Source organism: Artibeus jamaicensis, unplaced genomic scaffold, assembly GCF_021234435.1.
Source record: "Artibeus jamaicensis isolate MK-2021 breed Jamaican fruit bat unplaced genomic scaffold, CSHL_Jam_final contig_2259, whole genome shotgun sequence".
Lineage (NCBI taxonomy): Eukaryota > Metazoa > Chordata > Mammalia > Chiroptera > Phyllostomidae > Artibeus > Artibeus jamaicensis.
Window position 1 is genome coordinate 2,394,550 of NW_026521468.1, and position 24,277 is coordinate 2,418,826.

Consider the following 24,277-nt stretch of genomic DNA (forward strand, 5'->3'; position numbering starts at 1 on the left):
CAATAAAAAACGAAAAACGGAGGGTCTGCACCACAGTGTTCATAGCAGCACAATTTACAATAGCCAAGAGTTGGAAGCAACCTAGGTGCCCGACAGTAAATGAATGGATCGAAAAATTGTGGTATATATACACAATGGAATTCTATGCAGCAGAGAGAAAGAAGGAGCTACTACCCTTTGCAACAACATGGATGGAACTGGAAAGCATTATGCTGAGTGAAATAGGCCAGGTGTTAAAAGACAAATACCATATGATCTCACCTTTAACAGGAAGCTAAACAACAAAACAAACAAGCAAGCAAAATAAAAACAAAGACACTGAAATAGAGAACAAGGGGACAGCGACCAGAGGGGAGAGGGAAGGGAATTTAAGGGGAAAAAAGGGGGAGGGATTTAGAGGAACAAGTATAAGGACACAGGGACGAGAACTAAGGGGGGTGGAAATGGGAGGGAGGTGGGGAGCACAGGGTGGGGTAGGCTGGGATGGGAGAAATAGACAGAAAACTGTACTTGAAAAATAACTAAATAAAATTTCTTTATTTATTTGTTTATTTATTTATTTATTTATTTATTTATCTTTAGAGAAGAAGGGAAGGAGAGGAGAGAAACATCAGTGTGTGGTTGCCTCTCATGAGTCCCCTGCCGGGAACTGGCCTGCAACTCAGGCATGTGCCCCGACTGGGAATCGAACCGCAATCATGTGGTTTGTAGGCCTGCGTTCAATCCACTGAGCTATGCCAGCCAGGGCTAACTAAATAAAATTTAAACAAACAAAACCAAAAAACGGAGGGCCTGACAGGAGAGCAGGGCCTCAGTCCACCCCCGCCTGACAGCCTTCCCTGAGCCTGGACCCTTCTGTGCCTTCCCAGGCCTCTGAGCCCCTGCATTCCGGCTCAGAGGTTGAGGGCCGGCTACTGTCTTTACCCTCAGCAATGGTCAACCTTTGAGGAAAACCAGCACCATAGCTTCTAGAACAATCTGTGAGTTTCTTTAAAAACGAAGGCAGTTCTGTCCTTGGCCAGTGTGGCTCAGTTGGTGGGAATGTTGTCCCATAAACCGAAAGGGCAGAGGTTCCATCGCAGTCAGGGAAGTGCCTGGGTTGCAGGTTCAGTCCCCAGCTGAGGCGCATGCGAGAGGAAATCAGTTTCACACCAATGTTTCTCTCCCCACTCCTCTCCCCTCTCTCTTAAAAAGGAAATCATTAAAGAAGAACTTTCCTGGGTTCAGCTACCACCATTTTTCTCGGTGCCTAAAAAGGGGGGGAGAGAGAGAAGAAATCTGCCAGTCCCCTGGTCTACAGTCCCCCATCAACCAAGAGCCCCTCATAGCAGCCAGCTACCTCCTAAAGGACAGCAGGTGACCAGAAGGCCAGGGAGAGAGGCGGGACCCCAGGACAAAGCTTCTCAGCTCGGCTCCCCTCGAGGACACGGAGTGGGCCACCTGCAGCCCCTCACCCATCCGGCAGCAAGAAGAGCAGGAGGTGGGGGGGGGGGTAACGGAAGAGGGAGCCTCTTCTCTGCCCCGCCTCCCTGCCGGGCCCTGGGACTGAGGCCCAGGACTTCCCGGGCCAGACAGGACTCCTGCCCACCTGCCGAGGGGTCCAGGCCACATGAACACAGCAGGGCGAGCAAGCACAGCTATGGCCAGTCACGTCCCTCATGTCCGTAGGTCCTTTCAGAGTGTCTTTTCTGAGCAGAACATGCACACAGGGAGGGGACAGGGGGTGCAAACGCGCCTGGCTTCTGGGAGATTGTAACCCTATAAAACCGACAGAGCCCCAAGAAGCAGGGTGGAGCAGCGGGGGAGGAGGGACCCAGGGAGACACAGGCTTTAGAAGCTCAGGCAAGTCATTTCCCTCCTCTGAGCCTCAGTGCCTCCTCTTCCCGTCACTGCAGGGCTGTACTGTGTGGTTCTTGAAGGGCATCTTGGCCCTGAGGTCGAGACAATAGAGAACAAGATGCAGTGTGATTACAGGGAGGGGCCTGGACTAGAGCCGCTGGAAAATCAATCGGCCTGCTGCTTTTCTTCCAGCAAGTCGTCCTCGGCTGACGTTTTGTTCACCTTTCTGCACAAACATTTGTTAAGCACCTTCTTTCTGAAAGGCGCTATCACACATATTGTCGTTTGCACAGTTCTACTACGTAGATATCATGTGCTCCAATTTATAAGGAGGCGGAGGTCCAGGAAGGTTAAACAGTGAGTAAGTGGCCGGGCCAGGGCCGAACCCAGGCTGGCTCCCTGGACGCAGTGCCAGAGGAGGTCTCCCCACAAATTTGAGGGGTCTCCCCCAAACAGACAGAGGCAACCACGTAACCATGTCCTCTTTGTTCTGGGAATTCTTTAAGGGCCCAGGACACCCAGACAGGAAGTCCTCGGTTCACGTGTCTGGGACGCACATTTTGTCGCCCTTAACCAGTAGGGTCTATGGCACATCCGTGGGGACAGTTCCAGAGTTCATGACTTTTTAAGCTCATATTATTTATTCTTTACTCACATTAAAAGTTACTCCTTACCTGCAAATCAAATGTTAGTGTGTATCTGTATTTTGTCTGCCATCCCGACCCCCCCCAGACCCTGAGATCGGGCTGAAGGCTGACTAACAGCAGGCAGCCCAGGAAATGGCTTTTGCTAAGAGTTTTTAGACAACTTTAGGTATAATTTACATAACATAAAATTTACCCATTTTGAGTTTGCAATTCAACATTCTTTATTAAATTTACCAAGTCATACAACCATCACATAATCTAGTTTTAAAACATTTTGTCATGCCAATATAATGCCTATTTACAGTTAATTCTCATCATCTCCACAAATGGTTTTTTAAAACATTTGATAAATGATTTTTTCCCCACTATAAAAAGTCACAGATTCTTAATGTAGAAATTCTAAAAGTGGGTGGGGGGAATCTGAGTACTACAAAGAAAAAAATAAAATCACTTCTAAATCTATAATCCAATAAGAACAATTATTAATAATTGGGTAAATACTCTTCTAATTTTTTTCCATACTCATATTAAAAAAAAAACTGTATTAGCCCTGGCTGGTGTGACTCAGTGGATTGAGTGCCAGCCTGTGAACCAAAGGGTCACTGGTTCGATTCCCAGTCAGGGTACATGCCTGGGGGCCAGGTCCCTGGTGGGGGATGTGCAAGAGGCAACCACACACGGATGTTTCTCTCCTTCCCTTTCTCTTTCCCTTCCCCTCTCTCTAAAAATAAATAATTCAATTAAATTAAATTAAAAAGAAAAAGTGTATTACACAGCACACAGTATCTTACGATCTAATTTTTTGTGAAAATATTCCCACAGCATCCAATCACCCTCTGCATCATTTTCAGGGTTTGCCTGGTATTCCATTGTGCTGATTCACTACAGTTTCTTTGTCTTTTTTTAAAGATTTTATTTCTTTATCTTTAGAGGGGAAGGGAAGGAGAGAGAGAGAAACATCAATGTGTGGTTGCCTCTTGCATGCCCCCAACTGGGGACCTGCCCCACAACCCAGGCACATGCCCTGACTGGGAATTGAACCAGTGACCCTTTGGTTCGCAGGCCGGCACTCAATCCCCTGAGCTACATCAGTCGGGGCCAATTTTCCAGCATTTTAAATAATGCTGTGATGCTCATTCTTGTAGCTAAATCTTTGCTCAGATCAATAATTATTTTCTGAAGATAAATCCTGAGGAGGGTCCACACGTCTTTAAGGCTTTTGTGATGTTTTCTGACCCAGTAAGAAACATCACCATGGCACCAGATGGTCCAAGTCAGAATCCTCCCCTAAAGTTCGGTCCAAGAGAAGAAGGCTGGCTGATAGGGAGCAGTGGTCCAGGGGAAGGAGTGCAGAGGGGAGAAGCTACCAGGTTCTGAAGACTGTTGGGTGCTGGGGAGACACTGTGTGGGACTTCCATGGAAAACAGGGATATTTGTGCCCCTCCAAATCCCCTTCTTACCACCAGCCACAGGGGCTCCAGGCAGTAATTTCAGCAACTGCTTCCCTGCTGCCCCCATGTTTGCCTTTAACCAAAAAAAAAAAAAAAAAAAAAAAAATTTTTTTTACTTTTAGAGAGGGGGAAGGAAGAGAGGGAGGGAGGGAAACATTGATGTGTGAGAGAAACATCCATTGGTTGCCTCTCACACGCCCCCAGCTGGGGACCTGCCCGCAGTCCCAGGCGTGTGCCCTGACTGGGAATGAACCAGCGACCATTTGGTCTGCAGGCCGGCGCTCAATCCGCTGAGCCCCAGAAGCCAGGGCCGGGAGTTTGTCTTGATGCTCCTCCAAGCAAGCTGGGTGCCAGGTCTGGAGATCCAGCCTCTTCCAAAGGCAGCCGGTGGCACCCCACCAGGGGTCCAGCCTCCCTGCTCCCACATCCCAGCCTTGGAGGAAGACCAGCTCAGGGATGCTTAGGGTGGTGGGGGTTGGACTGGGGGGTGTACATCTTGAGATGACTCACATGCCACCCGCGGGGAGTAAGGGGCTGGGGGATGAATGGATTTGTAAACCAGAGGGAGGGGTTGAGGAGATGAGCTTTGATGCCTTGATTCGCTCGCGTCAGTTTCTTCAGCATCTGCAGTGCGTGGGGTTGAGCGATCCCACTAGGGGGGTGGAGGGGAGGGCTGGGTGGCTGGCTGACGTTTGCTTCCCGCCTGCTGGGTCGGCCCAAGCAATTCATGAATGACTCACCTCATTGTCAGGCTGATTCACTGTTCGCCTGGGGACTTGAGGAGGAAGGAGGCGGATGGCCCCCTCTGTACATCTCGCACGTGCGCTCACACGCGCATACACGAGTGGGCGGGGCTCCAGCGGGTCCCTATTAAGGGGGAGGGGGATGTACCCCACTGGTCTGGAGAGAGCAAGTTTGAGGTTTCTGTCTATAGTTGACTGTGGCTATTTCCATTCGAGTTAATTAAAATTAAATACAATGAACACTCCGTTCTTCAGTCGCTCTCACTGGACACATTTCCAGGGCTCAGTAGTCACTTGTGACAAGTGGCTGCTCTATTGGACAGTGCGGACAGAAAATATTTTCACCGCTCTGTCCCACTGTGCTGGTCTACCCGGCCTTCACGCACACACAAAGCCACACAAATAGACAAGCCTTTTCCCACCCACATACACTCAGACCTCCCCCCTGGTAGGCACCACACAACGCACATTTCATTCCACACACATTTCACACACTCACTGAACATGCAACATCCACCCACCAGCAAAACCACATAAGATTCCCAGTGTGTGTACAACCACGCCAGTGTACGCCGTTTTCCAAACCAAGGCAAATGTCAAGGGAAACACATAAACAGACCCACCAGCACACTGACTCCTCGCATACAACTATTCATGTGATAAAAATACAAATTGGGGCAAAATGCACTTGCAAATATGCTGAAATAGATAGAAACTCAAGCCATGTGGTTCCCATAACAAATCTCAGCATATGTTTGCGAACTTAAACGGGGGGGGGGGGGCATTGTTGAGCCCCTGCCAACGTGCCCCGGAGTTGGCCATTTCCACGCATTAATTCATTTCATCTCACAGCAGTGCTGTGAGAAAGGTGTATTATTCCATTTTCATAGATGAGACAACTAAGGTTCGGAGAGACAAAGTAACTTACCCAAGTTCACACAACCAGTTAGCAGCGGGGTCAAACATGAACCCAGACTGTCTAACTCCATAGCCAATGGAGAACACTGTTTACACACGCGCGCGCGTGCACACACACACACACACACACACACACACGCCAGGCGCACTGTCCTTTGTACTTAAGAAGCTGAGGCTCCTCATCCAGCCACTGCAGGTTTTTGCGGAAGTGAGCATGGGGTTGCCAGGACTCATTTGCACTCCCTCCTGACAAATGGCATTAAGTCATTCAACAAATGCTTGCTGAGTGGAGTGTCTTCCATGCACCAGGTCTAGTGCCAAGTGCTCATTCACGAAAGTGAAGAGCCACAGTCGCTGCCCTGAAGGGGTTCAAAGCCCAGCAGGGAGGTGTGAAGGAAACCTGAAGACAATACAGGGCACATTAGAAACCCAAGCTATGGTGGAGCTATGCCTCAAATGCAGGAAACCAAGGAGAAGGAAACCTGAGTCTGCCCAGGGCAGTTAAGGCTTCTTAGAAGAGGCAGCCTGTGAACTAGGGCTTGAAGAACGAGCGAGGTGGAGAGAGGCTGTTGTTGACTGGGAGGCTGGCTGAGGTTGAGATAGGACCGTGAGGCAGATGCATGTTCGAGAGAATGGACAACAGGGAAGAGAGCCTCTGGATTAGGGAGGCCATGCATGAGGCTACTGCACCAGTCCAGGCAGGAGAGAGTAAGGCATCTACACAAAATGAGGGATGCAGGGGTCGTGTGTCTTCTGGTCCTGAAACAAAGCAAGGCGATGGACTTCTGATCCATGAACGTGTCATGAGATCCATATCCATAAATTCTCTCTCAGAATGAGGTACATGTGCTTAGGCACATGATGTTTTGCACTGAATTACAGGGAACTTACACTTCTTGAATCCCCAGCTTAAGAACCCAGTTCCTTGAATTATAAGAGGCAAAACAACATAGTGGTTAAACCTGTGGATGCTGGAGCCAGACTGCCAGGTTAACCACCTCGGCTCTATCACCTGTTAGTTACGGGCGCTTGGGCAAGACACGGATGCTGTCCTCCTCTGTGAGGCAGACCTGACCTAGCGCCGCGTTGAGGCTTGTTACAATGATCACGTAAGTTGGCAGCTGTAAAGAGCTCAGAATCCTGCCTGGAACACAGGAAGAGCTCAGGAATAGTGGCTGCCCTTATTCTAGGTTACATCACAGTACTGCTGAGACCCTCTCATTACACGTGCTCCCCTCTGCGCCCCACTTCATGGCTGATGGTCTAGTGTCTTCTGGTGTGCGTCCTCCTGCCTAAGCCCCAGCATCCACTTCTCCCTTTCCCTGAACTCACCCTTTCCTTTTTACTTGTTTTTTTATTTTTTAGATTTAAAACAAAATTATTTATTCTTAGAGAGAGGGGACGGGAGAGAGAGCAGTAGAGAAACACTGATGTGTGCCCTGACCCAGGTCGCACTGGTGACCTTTTGCTTTGTGGGCCAGTGCCCAACCAACTGAGCTACTCCGTTCAGGGCTCCTTTTTATTTTATTTTTTATCCTCACCTGAGGACATTTTTTCCCCATTGCTTTCGGAGAGAGAGGAAGGGAGAGAGAGAAACATCAAAGCCAGAGAGAAGCATCAGTTGGTTGCCTGCCTCCCATACATATCCAGACCAGGGTTGCATGTGCCTGATCCCAGACCAGGGATCGAACCCGCCACCTAGGCATGTGCCCTGACCAGGAATCAAGCCTGCAACCTTTCAGTGACGGTACAATGCTCCAACCAGCGAGCCACATGGGCCAGGGCCACCAGTTCTTTTTTATGAGTCTCCATTACCCTAAATTCTGGTTACTGCAGTTCAGCCCTCTAACTCCTCTTCTAAGAGGAGGAAGGGGACCTGGGCCGCATCACCATGGAGACCTGGTCCTTGCCTTTACTTTAAGATTACAGTGCTAAGAAAGAGAAGACATTTGATTTGGGGGAGAAACCTTCAGCCTGAGGGTCCTTTCCAATTCTAAAACCATAGACAGCTTCCATACTGTTTCCTGTCAGGCCCTCTCCAAAATGTTGCAGGTCCACATTTTCCATTTGCACCGGCCACTGCCCCCACCCCCATCCAGGTTCTAACGGGGGGGGGGCAACAGATGCCAAGTTTACTTAACTTAGAAAGGTGTTGGAGAAAGCATAGGATTTCTAACCAGAAGATCCACCACTGAGAGAATCCTGAGAGAATCCCTTCCCTCTCTGGGCCTCAGCTTCTTAATCGGTGAAATAATACCTGCCCCTCAGTCTTCATAGGAATTTTGTTCTGACAAAATGAGCTAGTGGTTAAAGCTGGCAGGGGCAGCGTACGGTGCAGTTAGGAGTTATCACTATTCTTCTTGGCCTTGGGGCTCTGTGATCTCCTGTTAGCCTGGGAGCCTTGTAGCTGGGTCTCCAGGACTGTCCACAGTGGTGTGGGATGGGCTGTGTCTGCACTTCCTGTGAGGAGAGGAGGTATATAAATGGGGGGGGGGGTGGATTCTGACCCCCCAGTTCAGAAATACAGAGGCCTTGAGGGGATTCCTAACTCGGATGAAAGTTAGGAGTCCAGGTTCCCTTTCCCACTGCCATTCTGGCCTCCATTCTGATACATGACAAGTAAACTGGTCCACATGGAGCCATAGGCTGCCAGAGGTAAAACCAGGCCAGACTGCCCTGGGGAAGATTCAGGGCTGGCTCTGATCAGACAGTTAAGAACTGGAATCAGTGACCTTCCTCCTGCCTCTTGAGCCCTCAAAACTCTGCAGCCCTAGCTGTCATCCTGACTGGCCCCAGAGTGACGAGCAGAAAGAGAAACTGAGGTTGGACTGAGGGTTATTAACTACAGCAGGCTTTAGTGACAAAAGCTGGCCTTCCCAGCTCACTAGGCCCCTGATCGGCTCTCTGCACATCTCCCTTGGACTCTATCTTTTGATCTGTGTCTCCCTGACGTGTGAACTTCAGGGCACAAGTAGTCATTCACTTCTCTATCCCCAGCATCAAGTGCTGTGCCCAATATATACCAGCCATTGTGTCATTCAATAACTCTATTGTGCTAAGTGCTGAGGATATAAACTTGAGTATGCCAGATAAAGTCCCTTCCTTCAGGGAGCTCATATTCTAGTGAGAAAGACAAGCACAGTAAAGTGCTCGAAAAGGAAATAGTGATGGAGGTGGGTGTTAAATGAGAGAATGGATGATCGGGAAGATCCAAGATCTAAGCTGAAAGATGAAGGCTGAAAAGAGTCAGACTATGGGCGCTTTTACTTAATAAATGTTGCAAAGATAGAGGGACTGATGGATGGATGGATGAGAGATGAACAGACAAACCAACGGAGTGGATTCTGGTGTGAATGAGAGCCCCGCTCAAGAGCACAATGCCTACTGTACTTAACACAAAAGAGAAGGGTGGGCAGAATTGGGCGTAGAGGACCCGAATTGCCAAACTTGCTCTCACTGGACCGCGGGTAGAACCAGCCGATCCGGTCCGAGAGGCCGCTAGGGGGCGACCGGGAGCTCATCAGTTTCCCTTTAAGGCTGGGGCGGAAGACTGGCGGATGAAAGGCCTTTGTGTCGGCTGGATAAAAAGAAAACCTCCCCTTTAAGAGGGCGGAGACGCCGAAGTGGCGGCGGCTTCGAAAGCGGCCTACGGTACCCGCCCTCAGTTTAACTACGACCCTGCTGGTATTCACCTGGGTCGTAGGCACCTCTCCGACCTCGCCGCAGGGCCCGGCCAAGTCTGAGGCCCCGGCGACCACTTAAGTTGGGGCCTGTCCGACTAACCCTCTGGCCGAAGCCCACCTGCCGTCACCATGGTAATGCCGCGCCCGGGGGCGGCCTGGACTCTGGGTCTCCGGGACCGGGAACTGCCTTCTAGGTTTCAGCCCCTCACCCGGGCGTGCAGCAGGGCTGGTTTAGGGTTTGGGTGAGAGTTCAGCGAGGTCGGGAGATCTGAGCTCGAGTTACGGCTTGGCAGGGACGCCTCACACACCCTAGGAAGGCTTTCCCCACCGACCTCCCTCCGGGCCTCCGTTTCTTTCCGGATCTCCTGTTCCTCCTTCCTGGTGCACTCATACGTCACTCCGCCTGAGCCCGACCCTCTCCCCCCAAGCCCGTCCATCTGAGCCTTGGACATTTGGGGTTAGGTATGCCTAACTGCACCTCTTGCTACTCGAGCATCTGGGGTTAGGCATAACCCTTGGCTCTGAGTTTGACACACATCTCTTAGAGCTGGCCACTGCAGCCTTGCTGCCTCCGAAAGAAGGAACTGGGGACTCACGCATCCCACCTTCCTGGAGCCCTAGCCTTTGGGCATGGGATTAGATAGAAGGAAACCCGTGGCTTGGCTCTCAGAAACAAGGCCTCTGTGCTAGGCATGCTTGGATTATATCTGATAAAGGTCCCTCAGGCCAGACCTGGTTGCAAAACCTTTATGCCTGCCCATTGACGCAGTGCTGAGTGTAAAGAATGACCCACGCACGCTTCCCTTGGCAGCCTTTCCTTTGCCGCGTCCCTCCTCCTCCAAAATTAGTCCAGATGGACCCGACTGGATTATTTTATGGCGAAAGGATTTGAAATCATCTACGTCTCTAAGTAAATCCCATGTCTTCGCACCCTTTATTCCTCCCCCAACTCCAGCAAAACAAACAAACCCAAAACAGTACACTTGTTGGCCTTGTTAGAATTGGGAAGCAGAGTGAGGACAGAATGTACTTGCAAACGGTATTTCTCCTCCTCCAAACTCAATTGCTTTGTTTACCTTTCAGGCATGCAGTTTGCAGAAGTTATTTGCTGTGGAAGAGGACTTTGAGGATGAGGTATGGAAGTGTTGGTGAACCCAGGCGGTCTTAAGATAAACGTCCAGGCCCGGAACATTTTGAAGCAGTTTCCCCATTTCCTTTTTACTTGATATGTACATTGTTTTTGGTCTGTGAGAGGCTGAGGAATGATGAGAAATGTAAACCTATTTAACTGTCTTCCAAACAAGTAAAAAGCCAGAGAGACGAGCTCCATGATGGTCATACTTTTAAGTGATAAGGGCCCTTGCCAAGAAGCTGTGTCTGTGGGTGATTTGATTCACCTTCTCAGTGACGCACTTGAGGGAGGGAGAATGGAGAGCCAGGGACGACAGAACTGTGGGAGGGCAGGAGGCCTGGGATCACCAAGGGCAAATTACTTTATTTTCTGGTGTTCCATTTTCTCTCCTGCAATATGCCAGGCATTCTTCTGCCTCAGATGTTCTTTCCTTCCCTGTCTCTCCTCCGAAGGTGAGGGATTAGACTAGATCAGAAGCTGGCACAGGAGAATCACCCCTGCTGAGGCCCTGGCACACGCCAATTAAATCATCATTTGGGGGGATGGACCCAGGCAGGGATGTTTCTAGCCTCTGGGTACAGCCAGAGACTAGTGAGCACTAAACTAGTGATCACCATAGCTCTCCTCCCACTTAGATCCAAAGGATGTAGTTTCATTTGGGGGGCAAAAAATGGCCACCTCAAATCCTTGTCACAAAGCAGTAGGATTTCAATGAGTAAAGCCTAAAAAGGTAAATTAACCTACTTAAAGAATAAAGCAGGGGCGGGATGGATATAAGAGGACTAAAAAAAAATACAAAATAAAGCACCAACAGCCAGGATGGGGTCTTGGTCCCCTGACTTGAGCCTCCCACATATGGAAACCACTGAACTGCATTTATAGAACAAAACTGCTGTATCTTATTGATGGTAAGCCATTCAAACCTACTTTTCCTCTCTTGGCTCATTGCTTTTAAAAAATTACATTTAGAATTTGTCCCAATGCCCAGTCTGTGCCGAGTATGATGGTGAAAGCTACATCAGGGGCCCTTCTGGCAGCCCCAACACCATACCCCCTTCCTTGGAGGCTTTTGGAACATGAGGCTTGAAAGGGGAAAAAACCACCTTTGTCAGACCTCTTTAAAAAATCAGTCCGTTCATTGAGGTCCTAAGACATAGTAACAAGGGCACATACAGCTTCTGGTGCTGGTTCTGTGAAGTTACTTAGCCTGTCTGAGTCTTAGTTTCTGCATCCAAAAAACAGGAATAATAACAGTGCCTATTCATAGGACCAGTGTGAGAATTCATTGAGAGAATTCTGGTAAAATGTTTACATGGTACCTGCCACCCAGTGAGATTTCAAATGTTAGATGTTTTTGTTATCACAGAGGGACTTGACTGTTATTTTTACAAATAACAAAACTGCCAGCTTTGTTGAGGAGCTGTGTCCTTGACTTTGTCCTTCAGCTTTCAAGATGTGTGATGATTACAGGCTGAGAAGTGGCTGTGTAAGGGACCCTCTTGGACCTCACTGGGTGGTGGTAGGACTGCTAGGCTAGTCATGAAATGAAGAGAGGAGGATTCTGACAGCTCACGTTTCAGTTCCATAACCAGTCCCTTCCCCTGTCCTCCTTCCCAAGTCAGGTAGCATCGTGTCTAAAAGTGCGCTCTTCCTAAGAAAAGAGATTCATCAACCCCTACGGTTATCAGGGTTTGATTATTGCCATAATTCTGATATTATTATTATTATTATTATTATTATTATTATTATTGCTAACTCCTAAGGCAGTGCTGCAGTTTGCTACTCTCCTGATGACACACAAAGCTGGAAGGAACCTCTCCCTAGCCCAGACAATCCAGCGCGACAGCGGGGCATGGGGGCTGTGGGGACCTTCCTGTCAGTTCAATCAGCAGTTCTGACTCAAAAACACCCTCGGAACAGGTCTGTTGCTCTCGAAGGTGTCAATCTCACCTTGCTTCCCAACTGGAATCCATCCTTAATTTAACTTGCCTGAAAAGCTATATTTAACTTCTGCCTATTAGGCCTCTCTGTCTTACTGAGGGTATGTGTGTGTGTGCGCACGTGTGCGCTGGGGGTGAGGAGTGGGCTGAGGACAAGCAGCACGACCAGCTGGACACCAAAAAGGTAGTCTTGTGACCATGGGTGATTTCTTTGACCCCTCGATGCCCTGGCACATTTTCTTCTCCAGCTGTTCCCCCAACGAGCCCCACTGCCCACCCCCCACCTCCCAGCCCCCACTTGAGCTTGAATAAAGACAGAGAAGCTACTTGAAGACTTAGCCTGGGAATGTTTCTGGTAGAAGCCTGCTGATGGGCTCATGGGCAAGGTCAAAGGAGGTGAGACTCCACCATTGCTTCTCCTGTGTTGGTTTCTTGTTTGTGTCTGTCTGCACATGTGTATACCACAGGCCTGAAACAGTAATAGCAGAGTGTTTCTTGATATCCCACTGTCTCTGCTTCTTTGCAGGATTTCTTATCTGCTGTGCAGGATGCAGAGAACCAGTTTGCTGGCTCAGGGCCTGTGAATGCTGGATGCCTGAGACCTGTCCCTTCCAGGGCACAAGAGACGGCGCAGGCACAGTCTTCTGGGCTGCTGCCATCATGTTCCACTGCTTCTTCAGAGGCTTTGGGCCTACCAAGCCTGGGACTCTGTCTTCCAACCTCCAGCATGCTCAGGGCCACCAGGGGTCCGCCTGCCACAGGAACAGGCCCCCTGAGGCCTGTCACTGCCGCCTGCAGCCAGACTGGCAATCAGAGGAGAGCGACACTGACAGAAGCGCCCAAAGAGCCAGCGAGACCCCAGTCCTCAGCCTCTTGCTTCCTGCTTCCCTTTGAGAGCAAACAGCAGGTGATTGGTAGCTTCAAGGGACCCAAACACGATGAATTCGATAAGGTCCTGGCAAGCATGGAGCTAGAAGGACCTGGCATGGAGCTGGAACTTGGAGTTAACAGTGAGGCCACTGGAATTCTACCCACCAGGCAGCGGGAAGACTTAATATTGGCTAAAAAGGCTCGGATAGCCGGGCTGAGCAGCTCTTGCCAAAAGGGGCCTGTGCCTGCCGTCCACATGACTGGTATCACACCAGCCCAGGACCAGTCTCCAGATCTTCTTGTCTCTTCTAGGAGGACCTCTAGGTCCCCACAGCCCCACGTGAGACCTGGTGCCGTGGGTAACCTTCCTCCCCCGCCTGCCTCGACAGTTCCTGCTCAGCAGCCCCGCTGGGAAGCCTGTCCCGGAGCTTCCCCACTTCGAGGACCCCCACCTCTTCCAGCTGCTGGAAGGCCTGTTCAGAGTAGCCCTCAAAATCGTGCCCCCTGTCAGTCATTCCAGTCTCCAAATGCCCACTTAAGTGGCCAGCCCAGTTTTCTACGAACTCCCAACTCAAACTATTCTACTCCCTCCAGGGCTGTCTCTGGATTTTTCCCTCGGGGGCCTTTACAACCCCAAGCTCCAGTGTCTTCTGTTGAATCTCCTGTTGGCACCCCCAAGGGCCCTCACTCCCCCCTGGTTCCCCAAGCAGCTCTGCAGATGCCCATAGTCACCAATCACCTGGTACAGCTGGTCACTGCCGCCAAACGCACACCCCAGCACCCGACACGCACTGCCACCCGCGCCAAAACACGCCGCTTCCCAGGCCCAGCAGGGATCCTACCTCACCAAGTGAGTGGCAGCTTCTCCCTGGCAGAAGCCAGGGCCATCCGGGATGTTTGGGGGGCAAAGGAAAGAAGCAGGGTTCCAGCACTGTCTGGTCCCAGAATATCTCCACTCCTGGGGAAGTAAAGGGAGGAAGTGCAGATGGGGAGGGTCTTCAAATCTGTGGAAGAATCAAAAGAAGGGGGAAGGAAGAATTGAACGCCTGAAAAACCACACAGGAGAAGGGTGCTTAACTTCACAGTCTCCATACGTTTGTTGCACACCACCTGTCTGCTAGCACCAGGTGGGGATGTTCACTCATATTCACTAAGTTGGGCAATTTACTTGGAACTGAGAATGCAGATGAAAATAGCAGTAGTCCTGTCTTAAGGAGCGTCTAGTAGAAGAAGCAGATGCAAACAAACGATTGTATATGAAATGCACAGTGTGGGTAGAGGCCATTTCCTGGGTGCTGAGAGGCCCTGGGCTCCTTGGGCTTGCTGAGTGGGCTTTGGATGGACACGTGGGAGGTTAACAGGTTCGGGTGTTGGAAGGCTGGACTCAGTGGGAAGACAGGGAAGAGTATGCGCACAGGCACAGAGGCCGAGGAGCAGGACGTTCTTAGAGCCACAGAACCGTTCATTGTGACTGGCGTGTAGAGTCCTCACGGGGAAGGAAGCTGGGGCTGTGCTGGGAGTTTGGATCTCAGCAGACTGTGGCAGGTGCACCCCTTTCCTAGCATTTTGAAGGTGTTTGGAACAGTTTCTCCTTGTTAGTTCCTCTTCCCTAGCTCTTCATGAGAAATCCAAGGAGGCCACCTACTTTCTTCCTGGGCTGGATCTCTGTAGGGAAGGGTTAGGTCCCTGAGAAGGGGCTTGGCCAAAGCCGGCCTTTTGCATATCACAGGCCTTTCTATTTAGGTCATTGCCCACTTCTGGAAGCTCTGGGTCTTGCTCCTGGGCCAGCTCCAGCTTCCTCACATTCCCAAAATGATCCCCAAAGCGTCTTTTTTTAAGCTGCCAACAAGCTCCTGAGACTTTGTTAGGAGAGATGTAATATGTGTTAATTGTCCCTGATAGTTTCTTGAACTTGTTATGTAACCCAGACAACAGGCTGCGCTTGTAAATAACAGGCACCGAGCTTGCTCTCACCTTCTCTCTCCCCTTGCAGCACAGTGGGAAAAATCTGGAGGAGATCATGGTTTCCACACCCCACACACCAACTCACGGTGCTCTGGCTAAATTCCAGACAGAGGTAACTAACTCTGTGCACATGGTAACGTCCTGGGCGTCATTTAAGAGTGAGGGACATACCAGCGTGTTTTAGGAGTTAAGAATCAGAGTCGATGCTACACTAGGCCTGTTCCCTGGGGTCACACACCAACCAAATGGCTCATGGGGAAGGCAGTTTGGGGAGGTGGCGAATTTACTGGCACGAAGTGAAGCGTATCCTGATGCCAGGCAGGTGGTAACCGATCCAGGAGCCTTTCCCATCTGAGGAAGGCCCAGCCAACTCCACCTTTTCTTGGGAGAGGAGTGTAAGTGTTAGGAACTTGTATCTCAGGGGTCCGTCTCAGGTTTCTGGGAATCAAGCTGAGAGGGATTTTCCAAGTCTCATACAAGAAAGGAGCATGGATAGCCTTTTGCTGCAATGTAATTACAGTCAGGACCTGACTGAAAAGGAAACGAAGAGTACCTTTGCTATCACTGCTAAGTGCGATGTGATGTCATATGCAACAAGACCTCACACGCCATTTTCTGACCTTGGAGATAAATGGGAGGAAACGCTGCCGCCACAGACGTGCCCTTTCCCTCACACACCCCCACCCCGCTCGGTCAGGGTCTGTAGCAGGGCGGACCCGTGCACGAAGGCTCCCCTCTGCTCTCTGGTGCCAGATTGGCACTAGTTCCCAGGCATCGGTGGAGGACGATTTTGGGCGAGGGCCCTGGCTGACCATGAAATCTGCTCTGGGCCTGGATGAGAGAGACCCCGCCTGCTTCCTCTGCACCTACAGCGTCGTCATGGTGCTGCGGAAGGTAAGGGTTCTGGGTGCTGAGACTCAAAAGGAAGCCCATTTTTATCCTCTTCACCAGCCCTCGGCCCTCCTCCACCTTAGGAGTGGGGCTTCTGTTTGCCCTCTGACTGCAGGCCTTTTTCTGAATGGCGGCGTGAAGTCCCTTCAGTGTATCTTCCCCTCGCCCACCTGTCCACTGCACCCCGCAGTGCTGGGCACAGGCCGAAGGAGTAACTGTGTTATGGGCATGTCTCTGCACATCCGGGCCCTGGGTGGGGGCGGGGGGTGAGCACACTGCTACCCTTAGAGTTCCCCAGAGGTCAGGGGTCATGTGCAGACATGTGTCAGTACATGTGTTAACACAGCCTTGGCCGTGGCCTGCCATGATAGAGAGCTCTGTGTAGATACACAGACAAAAGAAAGGCAGGGGAAGAGAGATGAAGGTCTGCCTGAAGAAGATCAGGTGAACTCTTGAAACTGCCTCTTTGCCCTCCACGAAGGACAGAGGACAGTCATTATCACCCCTGAACTCTGCCCCCGGCCCCCCACACTGCCCCCCTACCTCCCAGTTTGCCCTGGAACACATGGGAAACACAGCTGGGACATGGCTGGCTCAGCAAATGCCTCTCCTTGCAACCAGGCAGCCCTGAAGCAGCTTCCCGGGAACAAGGTCCCCAGCATGGCAGTCATGATCAAGTCCCTGACTCGGAGCACGATGGATGCCAGCGCAGTCTTCAAGGACCCCACAGGTGAGGAGTTAGGTCCTGGGAGTATCTGATGAGGGGTCTTCACCTCCAGGAAGGAGATGAGGGGTCACCCTCTCTGTTGGTAGTTGGGAAAATTGAAATAGCCCACTTCCCAGCCAGGGCTCTAACCAGTCACTGTGCTGCCCTTGACCCTGGGACTGATGGGCCATGTGGTATTTGCAGGAGAGATGCAGGGCACGGTGCACAGGTCGCTGCTTGAGACGCGCCAGAATGAGCTGAAGCCTGGCTCAGTGCTGCTGCTCAAGCAGGTATGGGGAGCTGCTCTCCGCCACCCTCCCATGCCCTGGAGGGTGCTCCCCGAGCTGTGTGTGTGTGGCTTCTTCCCTCCCAGTGCTCAGGCAGTGAGTGATGGTGGGCTGGTGCTGGGCCCTGGCTTCCTGCAGCTGAGTGGAGACCTGAACCGATCCTCTGGGGGTGGGGGGTGAGGGGGGTTTGCGCTGGGCAGGTAGGAGGATGTGTGTGGTGAGTGGTCCCACTCTGACTCCAGGGCTGAGGCAGGAGCGATTCAGCCCTGGAGTCAGAGTGCGGCCCTGGTGCAGAGGCCACCAGGGGAGAAACAGGCGGGGACAGGTGGCCATGGAGCAGCACCTAGTGCTTCATCAGGGCACTGATTTTCCCTTCCTTGAGTCCAGATTGGGGTGTTTTCTCCTTCGCTCCGAAACCACTACCTCAACGTGACGCCCAACAACCTGGTGCGTGTTTACAGCCCAGACGCCGGGGAGGGGAGCTTCCTCCGGCCGGCTCAGCCCTCCCCCAAGGTAAGAGGAGCAGGTGGAATGGGGACTGGTAGTGCCTCTTTCTGCCTGGATCTTCTGGCTTCTTCCCTCCTCCACCCTGATCGGAAGAGATACCTTTCGAGGAAGGGCCACCTCCTCCTGTCCCTAGTCCAGCTGCCTGCCAGGTGGCATAGTAACAGGACCTAGAGGAACAGCTGGCTTCTTGGTGATCCCTGAGAGTCAGGTTGGAACACTGGAAAGGATAGGAGTCCCTTGAGAACTAACCAAGTGAGGGTCCATCGGGGGTGGTGGCCCTCCTTAAGTGACCGAGGGTCAGATCTACCACAGGTGGCAGTGCAGAGAACAGTGAGCTATGAATGGCCTGTCAGGTGGGCCAGCACTTGCTCTTCGTCCTTGCTAAGTGAGGGGACCCCCATACAGAACTCGGGTGGGGACGCCCCCCTTTGAGGGAAACTGGGCTTCCAGGCAGCTCCACTCCAGGGTGAAAATGCAGAGCCTGGGCTGGGCTTGGCAGACAGCGTCTCCCCTGTGGCCACCCCCACCCCTCCCGGGATCCTGGGCTGGGGTCGTGGCCTGGCCTGGGGGTCAGGAGACCTGGCTCACTCTGCTAGTAATTTGTAAGGTGACCCCGGCGAGTCCTGTCTCTTCCCCAGCTGCTGCTTCATCTAGAAAACAGGTGGGTTAGAACCGATGACTTCTAGTCAAGCTACACGTTTAGCTCCAACTTGCTACTTCCATTTCCCGCATCTTTCTGCTTAACTTTCCACATTCTCCCACAAGCATGCCACTTCAAAAAATCATCTTCAGCCCTGGCTGGTGTGGCTCAGTGGATTGAGTGCGGGCCTGCGAACCAGAGGATCGAGGTTCAATTCCCAGTTAGGGCACATGCCTGGGTTGCAGGCCAGTTCCCAGCAGGGGACCCACAAGAGGCAACCATACATTGATATTCTTTCCCTTTCTCCTTCCTTTCCCCTCTAAAGATAAATTTTTTTAAATCATCTTTATTTTTCTTTTAAATTTCAAGTAATTTATACTCATTGAAAAAAATTGAAACGGTACAGAATAAAGGAAAACATGAAACCTAACCTCTCCACTCCCATTTCCCAGAGCTAACCATGCTTAACAGTTTAGTTACTTATCTTAATTACCTATCTATATATTAGCTAGTTTGGGGATTGACACTAAATCTTTTTAAAGCAATTTTTATTTATTGACCTGGCTGGTGTAGCTCAGTGGATTGAGTACCTCCGGTGGTGCCTGCCTGAGAACCAAACGGTTGCCGGTTCCATTCCCAGTTAGGGCACATGCCTGGGTTGTGGGCTAGGTCCCCAGTAGGGGGCGCTCAAGAGGCAACCACACATTGAGGTTTCTCTCCCTCTCCCTTCATTCCCCTTTCTGAAAATAGATAAAAATCTTTTAAAAATTATTTATTGATTTAGAGAGAGGAAGGGTGGGGAGAGAGAGACAGAGAAAGACACATCAATTTGTTGTTCATTGATGCATTCATTTGTTGATTCTTGTATGTGCCCTGACTGGAGGTCAAACCCGAACGAAACCTTGGCATTACCAAGATGAAGCTCTAATCAACTGAACTACCCAGCCTGGGCAACAGCTACTTCTTAATCCCAGTCTCACTCCTCAACATATTTCTGAATGGCCCCTTTACTCCCTCCTCCAGTTACATAGATTCCCTGAAATAGCAGATAAAAGTATAATTAGGAAAAAAAACAGCCAAAAGGTTTTGTGTTTTTAATTAGCAGCTGTTTTGGATGTCTAGTGTTTCAGCTCCCTCCCTGCAGCGTGGGCCTAGGTAGCTGGTCCCTATCACATTCCTCCGTCCTGTCTTTACTGAGCCCCCACCTATTCCCTTGAGGTTGTCTGGGTGGAGACAGGGAGACAGTACTGTGCAGAGGGGCTTCAGGGGCACAGGCATTGGTAACCAGATCCTCTGTCCCCAGGATCCAGGTGGCTTCCATGGCAGCCTCCAGCCGGAGACCGCGAAGCCCAGGAAAGACCTTGGAACAGCACAGAACCCAGAGGCAGGGACATCCCCCAAAGAACTCCCAGACGCAGGTAAGGCAGTCAGACCACCCAGGAGCAAAAGAAATTCTCCTGTTCTGGCTGGTGTGGCTCAGTAGATTGAGTGCCAGCCTGTGGGCTAGCACAGGCTTTGGTCCCCATTTGGGGGCATGCGAGAGGCAACCGAGCGATGCATCTCTCTCACACATTGATGTTTCTCTCCTCGCTTTCTCTTCCCCTCTCTCTAAGAGTGAACTAAATGTTTTAAAAATTAAAAAAGAAAAAGCAATTCTCCTTCTATTTCCTCTTGGACTTTCTCAGCCAGATTCTTCTGGCTGCATCTCATTTCTCCCGTGAACCTTGGATCTTATGGAATCTTACAGAAATCAGACCTGGGCTCTTCTCTGGTGAACTTGCAGGCCACAGACTGATTAATGGTGTTACAGGGGCCACAGCACAGTGTGATCCACTGGTCTCCTCCACATCCAGGCCATGTACTGTGAGCCGCAAGGAGGAGGTAGACTGACCCCATCCTCCTGCCACACCTGGGGTCTTCTGTGGGCGATGGCAAGAGCACAGAGGCAGATGTTCCCATCCCAACTGAGCTCAGAGGCCCTCCAGGCAGTGCTGGGAGTCGAGTCCATGTGGTTAGGGCGGGGCCAGGATACAGATCTGAGAGGCCCGAGCACAGAGGTCCCGAGGGAAGACCCGCTTGTGCCTCAGGAGGCAGCACCGCCCCGGTGAAGTGGACACAGTCCAGGTCTTGTCCTGCGCCTTTTGATTCCATAAATTCAACTCTGTCTGGCCCCGGAGTTCCTGGGATTATAGGTAGGCATCTCCACATTAAGCAAATTCACAGTAGACCGAGTGATAAACCACAAAGCCCTTGTAATTATATCCTGTGGGAAGGTGTCCCTTGTGCTGGAGTCTTCTCTGGAAACTTGCCCTCTCTCCTTGTCAGTAAGCTTGATGACAAGCGAAGCCATCACAGAAGGCTGCTGGGGGCCATGGAACAGGAGGGAGGAGAGTTGCCTGCAGAATGTTGCAGCTGGTGTCATATCTCCACCGCAGGGACAGACCTGCGAGGCAGACGCTGCTAGTGGTGGCCAAACAAGGCCCGGAGACACAAATACTCATTCTCACTGATCCCCTGTTCTGAACTGCTCATTTCCTGTCATTTAACCTAGCGTTTCTCCAAACAGTCACAATGTAGCTAATGAGGGGCAACTGTTATTGTTACAATTGCATTCCAGTCCTCCTTCCCTGAGAACAGTTGCCATTTGCCCTCATTAAGTTTGGAGGGCCCCCAAACTAGTCTGTCCTAGCAGCATGGTTTGTCAAGGGTGCCGGTGCAGACGGGGAGCTCGGCCCTGCAGGTGTTGCTCAGATTCCACCCACTGGGCAGGAGGTTCTGTTAGAAGCTGTGACTGTGGCATCAGATGGAGCCTAAGTGTGCTCGCCCAAGCAAGTGGTCTGACCTCTTTAAACCATGTTCATTCTGGTAAGAGTGGGGTTATAACAGGAACTACCATGAGATGCCCTGTGAAGGGGTGCTGTGAGCCATGAACCAAGTGATAAGTGGGATTTTATGCGGTGGCCCTGTGCCCCGCACAGAGCCAGCACTCAGTGAGTGTTAGCTGCTGCTAACAAGGATAGGAGCACAGGGATTACTGAACTCAGCCCGGCTTCCAGATTCTCAGACACAAGACCTGCCTGAGGACCAGCCAGAAACTGTTTTATTCCCTAGGCCCACAAGGGCACTTTGGGGGAGGGGATGATGTCTCCCAGTTTCCAGGCGAGAAGCCAGATTCATGCACTGTGGGATTCCGAGTGCATCCCACCGCTGTCCCCAGCCTTGTTTCTCCCGCCGTCCAGTGAGAGGGTTGCACCAGGGGACCTCTGACGCCTTCCTGCTCAGGCGTCGTGCCTGTGGATGGAAAGTGAGGAACCACCGAGGCCCAAGGGAACGCTCTTAGCAGAACGGCCCTGGCATGTTGCCCCTGCCTCCTGTCACGTGTGGGTCTGTGGGGAGCAGAGGGAGGATGGGGGTCAGGCCAGCATCAGGCCTACTGGCCCAAGCACTGATGCCTGGGAGAGCCACTTCCTGATGGGGCCACCAGGCCCAGACCCTCCTAAAAGGCAGGAGCCTTAGACTGGAGTCACCTGCAGCCCTGATGTTGTCACTCAGTCTGCCCACCCTCTCCATCCCCCCACAGATGACCTGGATGGGCTCCTGAGTGAGCTCCCTGAGGACTTCTTCTGTGGGAGCAGCAGTTGGGACCGCCCCCAGGCGGGGCACCCACCGTGAGCAGGCGAGGCTCTGGTTGTGTCTGGTCATGCCCACGCGGAAGGAAGACGGCGTGATTGGAGAACAGGCAGAGCTCAGGACTTCTGAGGTTGCTCCCCCACTGATGCTGTCCCCGAGAACACCCTCATCCCTTGGAATCTGCACCGCCGTCACTGTGGGTCTTCTTCGGCCTTCCAGAACTCAGCCCTGCTGTCCCCCAGGCCCTGGGGCACGGCGTGCTCCTCCTGTCAACAGCGAAGGTGTGCTGCTCTCCCACCTCGTCTTGACTTCAGGGGACACTGGGACTGGTCCCTTTACACCCCAGCCCCTGTACAGCTGGGGGTGGAGGACCCACACCCGGCAGTGGTGATCCGTCCCTTGGACAGGGGAGGAGCACTCAGACTTCCCTCCACTTTGTCTCTTGAGGCCTGTAGCTGCCCAGTTCCCCTGTGTCCAAGGTGTGGGGCAGGGGCATGGCAATGACACCTTGTTCGGAAATAAAGCGGCTGCCTGCTCACCTGCTTTCCTCCCCGTCTTGGCTGCTCCTTCCTGTTCATCCTGCTGCTGGTGCCTTGACCGCGCAGAGCCAGGCCACTCGTTCTTTTTTTAAAAGATTTTATTTATCTTTAGAGGGGAAGGGAAGGAGAGAGGGAGAGAAATATCCATATGTGGTTGCCTCTCGTGCATCCCCTGCTGGGAACTGGCCTGCAACCCAGGCATGTGCCCTGACTGGGAATTGAACCACGATCCTTTGGTTTGCAGCCATGCTCAATCCACTGAGCTACACCAACCAGGGCTCTCTTTTTTTAAATAAATTTTTTCTTATAGACAATTTCATATTTACAGAACTACTACAAAAATATTACAGGAGTTCCCACAATACCCCTGCACAGTTTCCCCTCTTATTACTATCTTACATTGGTATGGTCGCTTTGTCACGATTAAAGAACCAGTGCTGCTGTATGATTATTAACCGGACTCCAGACATCGTTCGGATCTCGGTTTTCTCCAGCTGGCCCGTCTCTGCTCCAGGCAGGATCCCTCATCACAGGTGGTTATTGCATCTCTTTGGGCTCTTTTTGTCACTTTGTCTCAGACTTTCCTTGTCTGAGGACCTGGACAGCTTTGAGGAGTGCAGCTCGGGCATGTGGTCGGGGGCCCCTCTCCTGGAATTTATCTGCTGGGTGTTTTTTCATGATTAGACTAGGGTTGAATGTTTTGGGAGGAAGACCATAGAAGTAAGGTACTATTCTCATCATGTCATGTCAAGGGCTGATGTTGGCCATGGTCACCTGGCTGACCCAGGGCTTGTCAGGCTCCCCACTGTGAAGCTGTCCTTGTCCCTTCCCACACTGCCCTCTTTGGGGGAGTCACTGTGTGCGGTGGGCAGGAGGAGTCACAAGAATGTTCACAGAGGCTATATGGGGTTCTGCGTGGGGCATTGGCCTGTTCTCCTTCATCTTTAAATTTTTTTAAATATATTTTATTGATTATGCCATTACAGTTGTTCTATTTCCCCTCCTTCATTCCCCTCCACCCTGCACACCCCTCCCCCACCATTCCCCCCTTTAGTTTATGACCATGTGTCTCAAGTTCTTTAGATTCTATATTTCCCATACTATTCTTACCCTCCCCCCTGTCTATTTTCTACCTACCATCTATGCTACTTATTTTCTGTACCTTCTCCCCCCTTCTCCTTCTCCCACTCCCCTGTTGCTAACCCTTCATATGATCTTCATTTCTATGGTTCTGCTCCTGATCTAGCTGTCCTCTTAGTTTGCTTTTGTTTTAGGTGTGGTTCTTAATAACTGTGAGTTTGCTGTCCTTTCACTGTTCATATTTTTTATCTTCTTTTTCTTAGGTAAGTCTCTTTAACATTTCATATATTAAGGGCTTGGTGATGATGAACTCCTTGAACTTGATCTTATCTGAGAAGCACTTTATCTGCCCTTCCATTCTAAATGAAAGCTTTGCTGGATAGATCAATCTTGGATGTAGGTCTTTGGATTTCATGACTTGGAATACTTCTTTCCAGCCCCTTCTTGCCTATAAGGTCTCTTTTGAGAAATCCATTGACAGTCTGATGGGAACTCCTTTGTAGGTGACAGTCCCCTTATCTCTTGCTGCTTCTAGGATTCTCTCCTTCATTTTAATCTTGGCTAATGTAATTACGATATGCCTTGGTGTGTTCCTCCTTGGGTTCAACTTCTTTGGGACTCACTCAGCTTCCTGGATTTCCTAGAAGTCTATTTCCTTTGCCAGATTGGGGAAGTTCTCCTTTATTATTTGTTCAAATAAGGTTTCCACTCGTGGCTGTTCCTCTTCCCCTTCTGGTACCCCTATAATTCAGATGTTGGAGCGTTTAAAGATGTCCTGGTGGTTCCTAAGCCTCTCCTCATTTTTTGAA

The 24,277-nt window shown here is 51.1% G+C and overlaps 1 protein-coding gene and 1 long non-coding RNA gene across 5 annotated transcripts in view; one reads left to right on the top strand and one right to left on the bottom strand.

Annotated features, from left to right (window-relative positions):
• The window catches only part of LOC128626605 (uncharacterized), a 45,510-nt gene that overhangs the window by 3,462 nt on the left and 17,771 nt on the right, over positions 1 to 24,277 (bottom strand). For all 3 annotated transcript variants that reach the window (XR_008390579.1, XR_008390578.1, XR_008390577.1), the window contains exon 2: positions 14,066 to 14,227. This is a non-coding gene — a long non-coding RNA (uncharacterized LOC128626605). The remainder of the gene's footprint in view (positions 1 to 14,065; positions 14,228 to 24,277) is intronic.
• On the top strand, positions 9,238 to 22,455 carry HROB (homologous recombination factor with OB-fold). 2 transcript variants are annotated; one of them, XM_053659771.1, is made up of 10 exons: positions 9,238 to 9,413; positions 10,365 to 10,415; positions 12,880 to 14,073; positions 15,217 to 15,300; positions 15,942 to 16,082; positions 16,701 to 16,809; positions 16,990 to 17,075; positions 17,460 to 17,585; positions 19,523 to 19,637; positions 21,800 to 22,455. In XM_053659771.1, the coding sequence occupies exons 1-10, from the start codon at positions 9,411 to 9,413 to the stop codon at positions 21,889 to 21,891; spliced, it is 2,001 nt and encodes a 666-aa protein (XP_053515746.1). In that variant the 5' UTR covers positions 9,238 to 9,410; the 3' UTR covers positions 21,892 to 22,455. The 2 variants fall into 2 exon arrangements, with proteins under 2 accessions (XP_053515746.1, XP_053515750.1); XM_053659775.1 differs by lacking the exon at positions 15,217 to 15,300.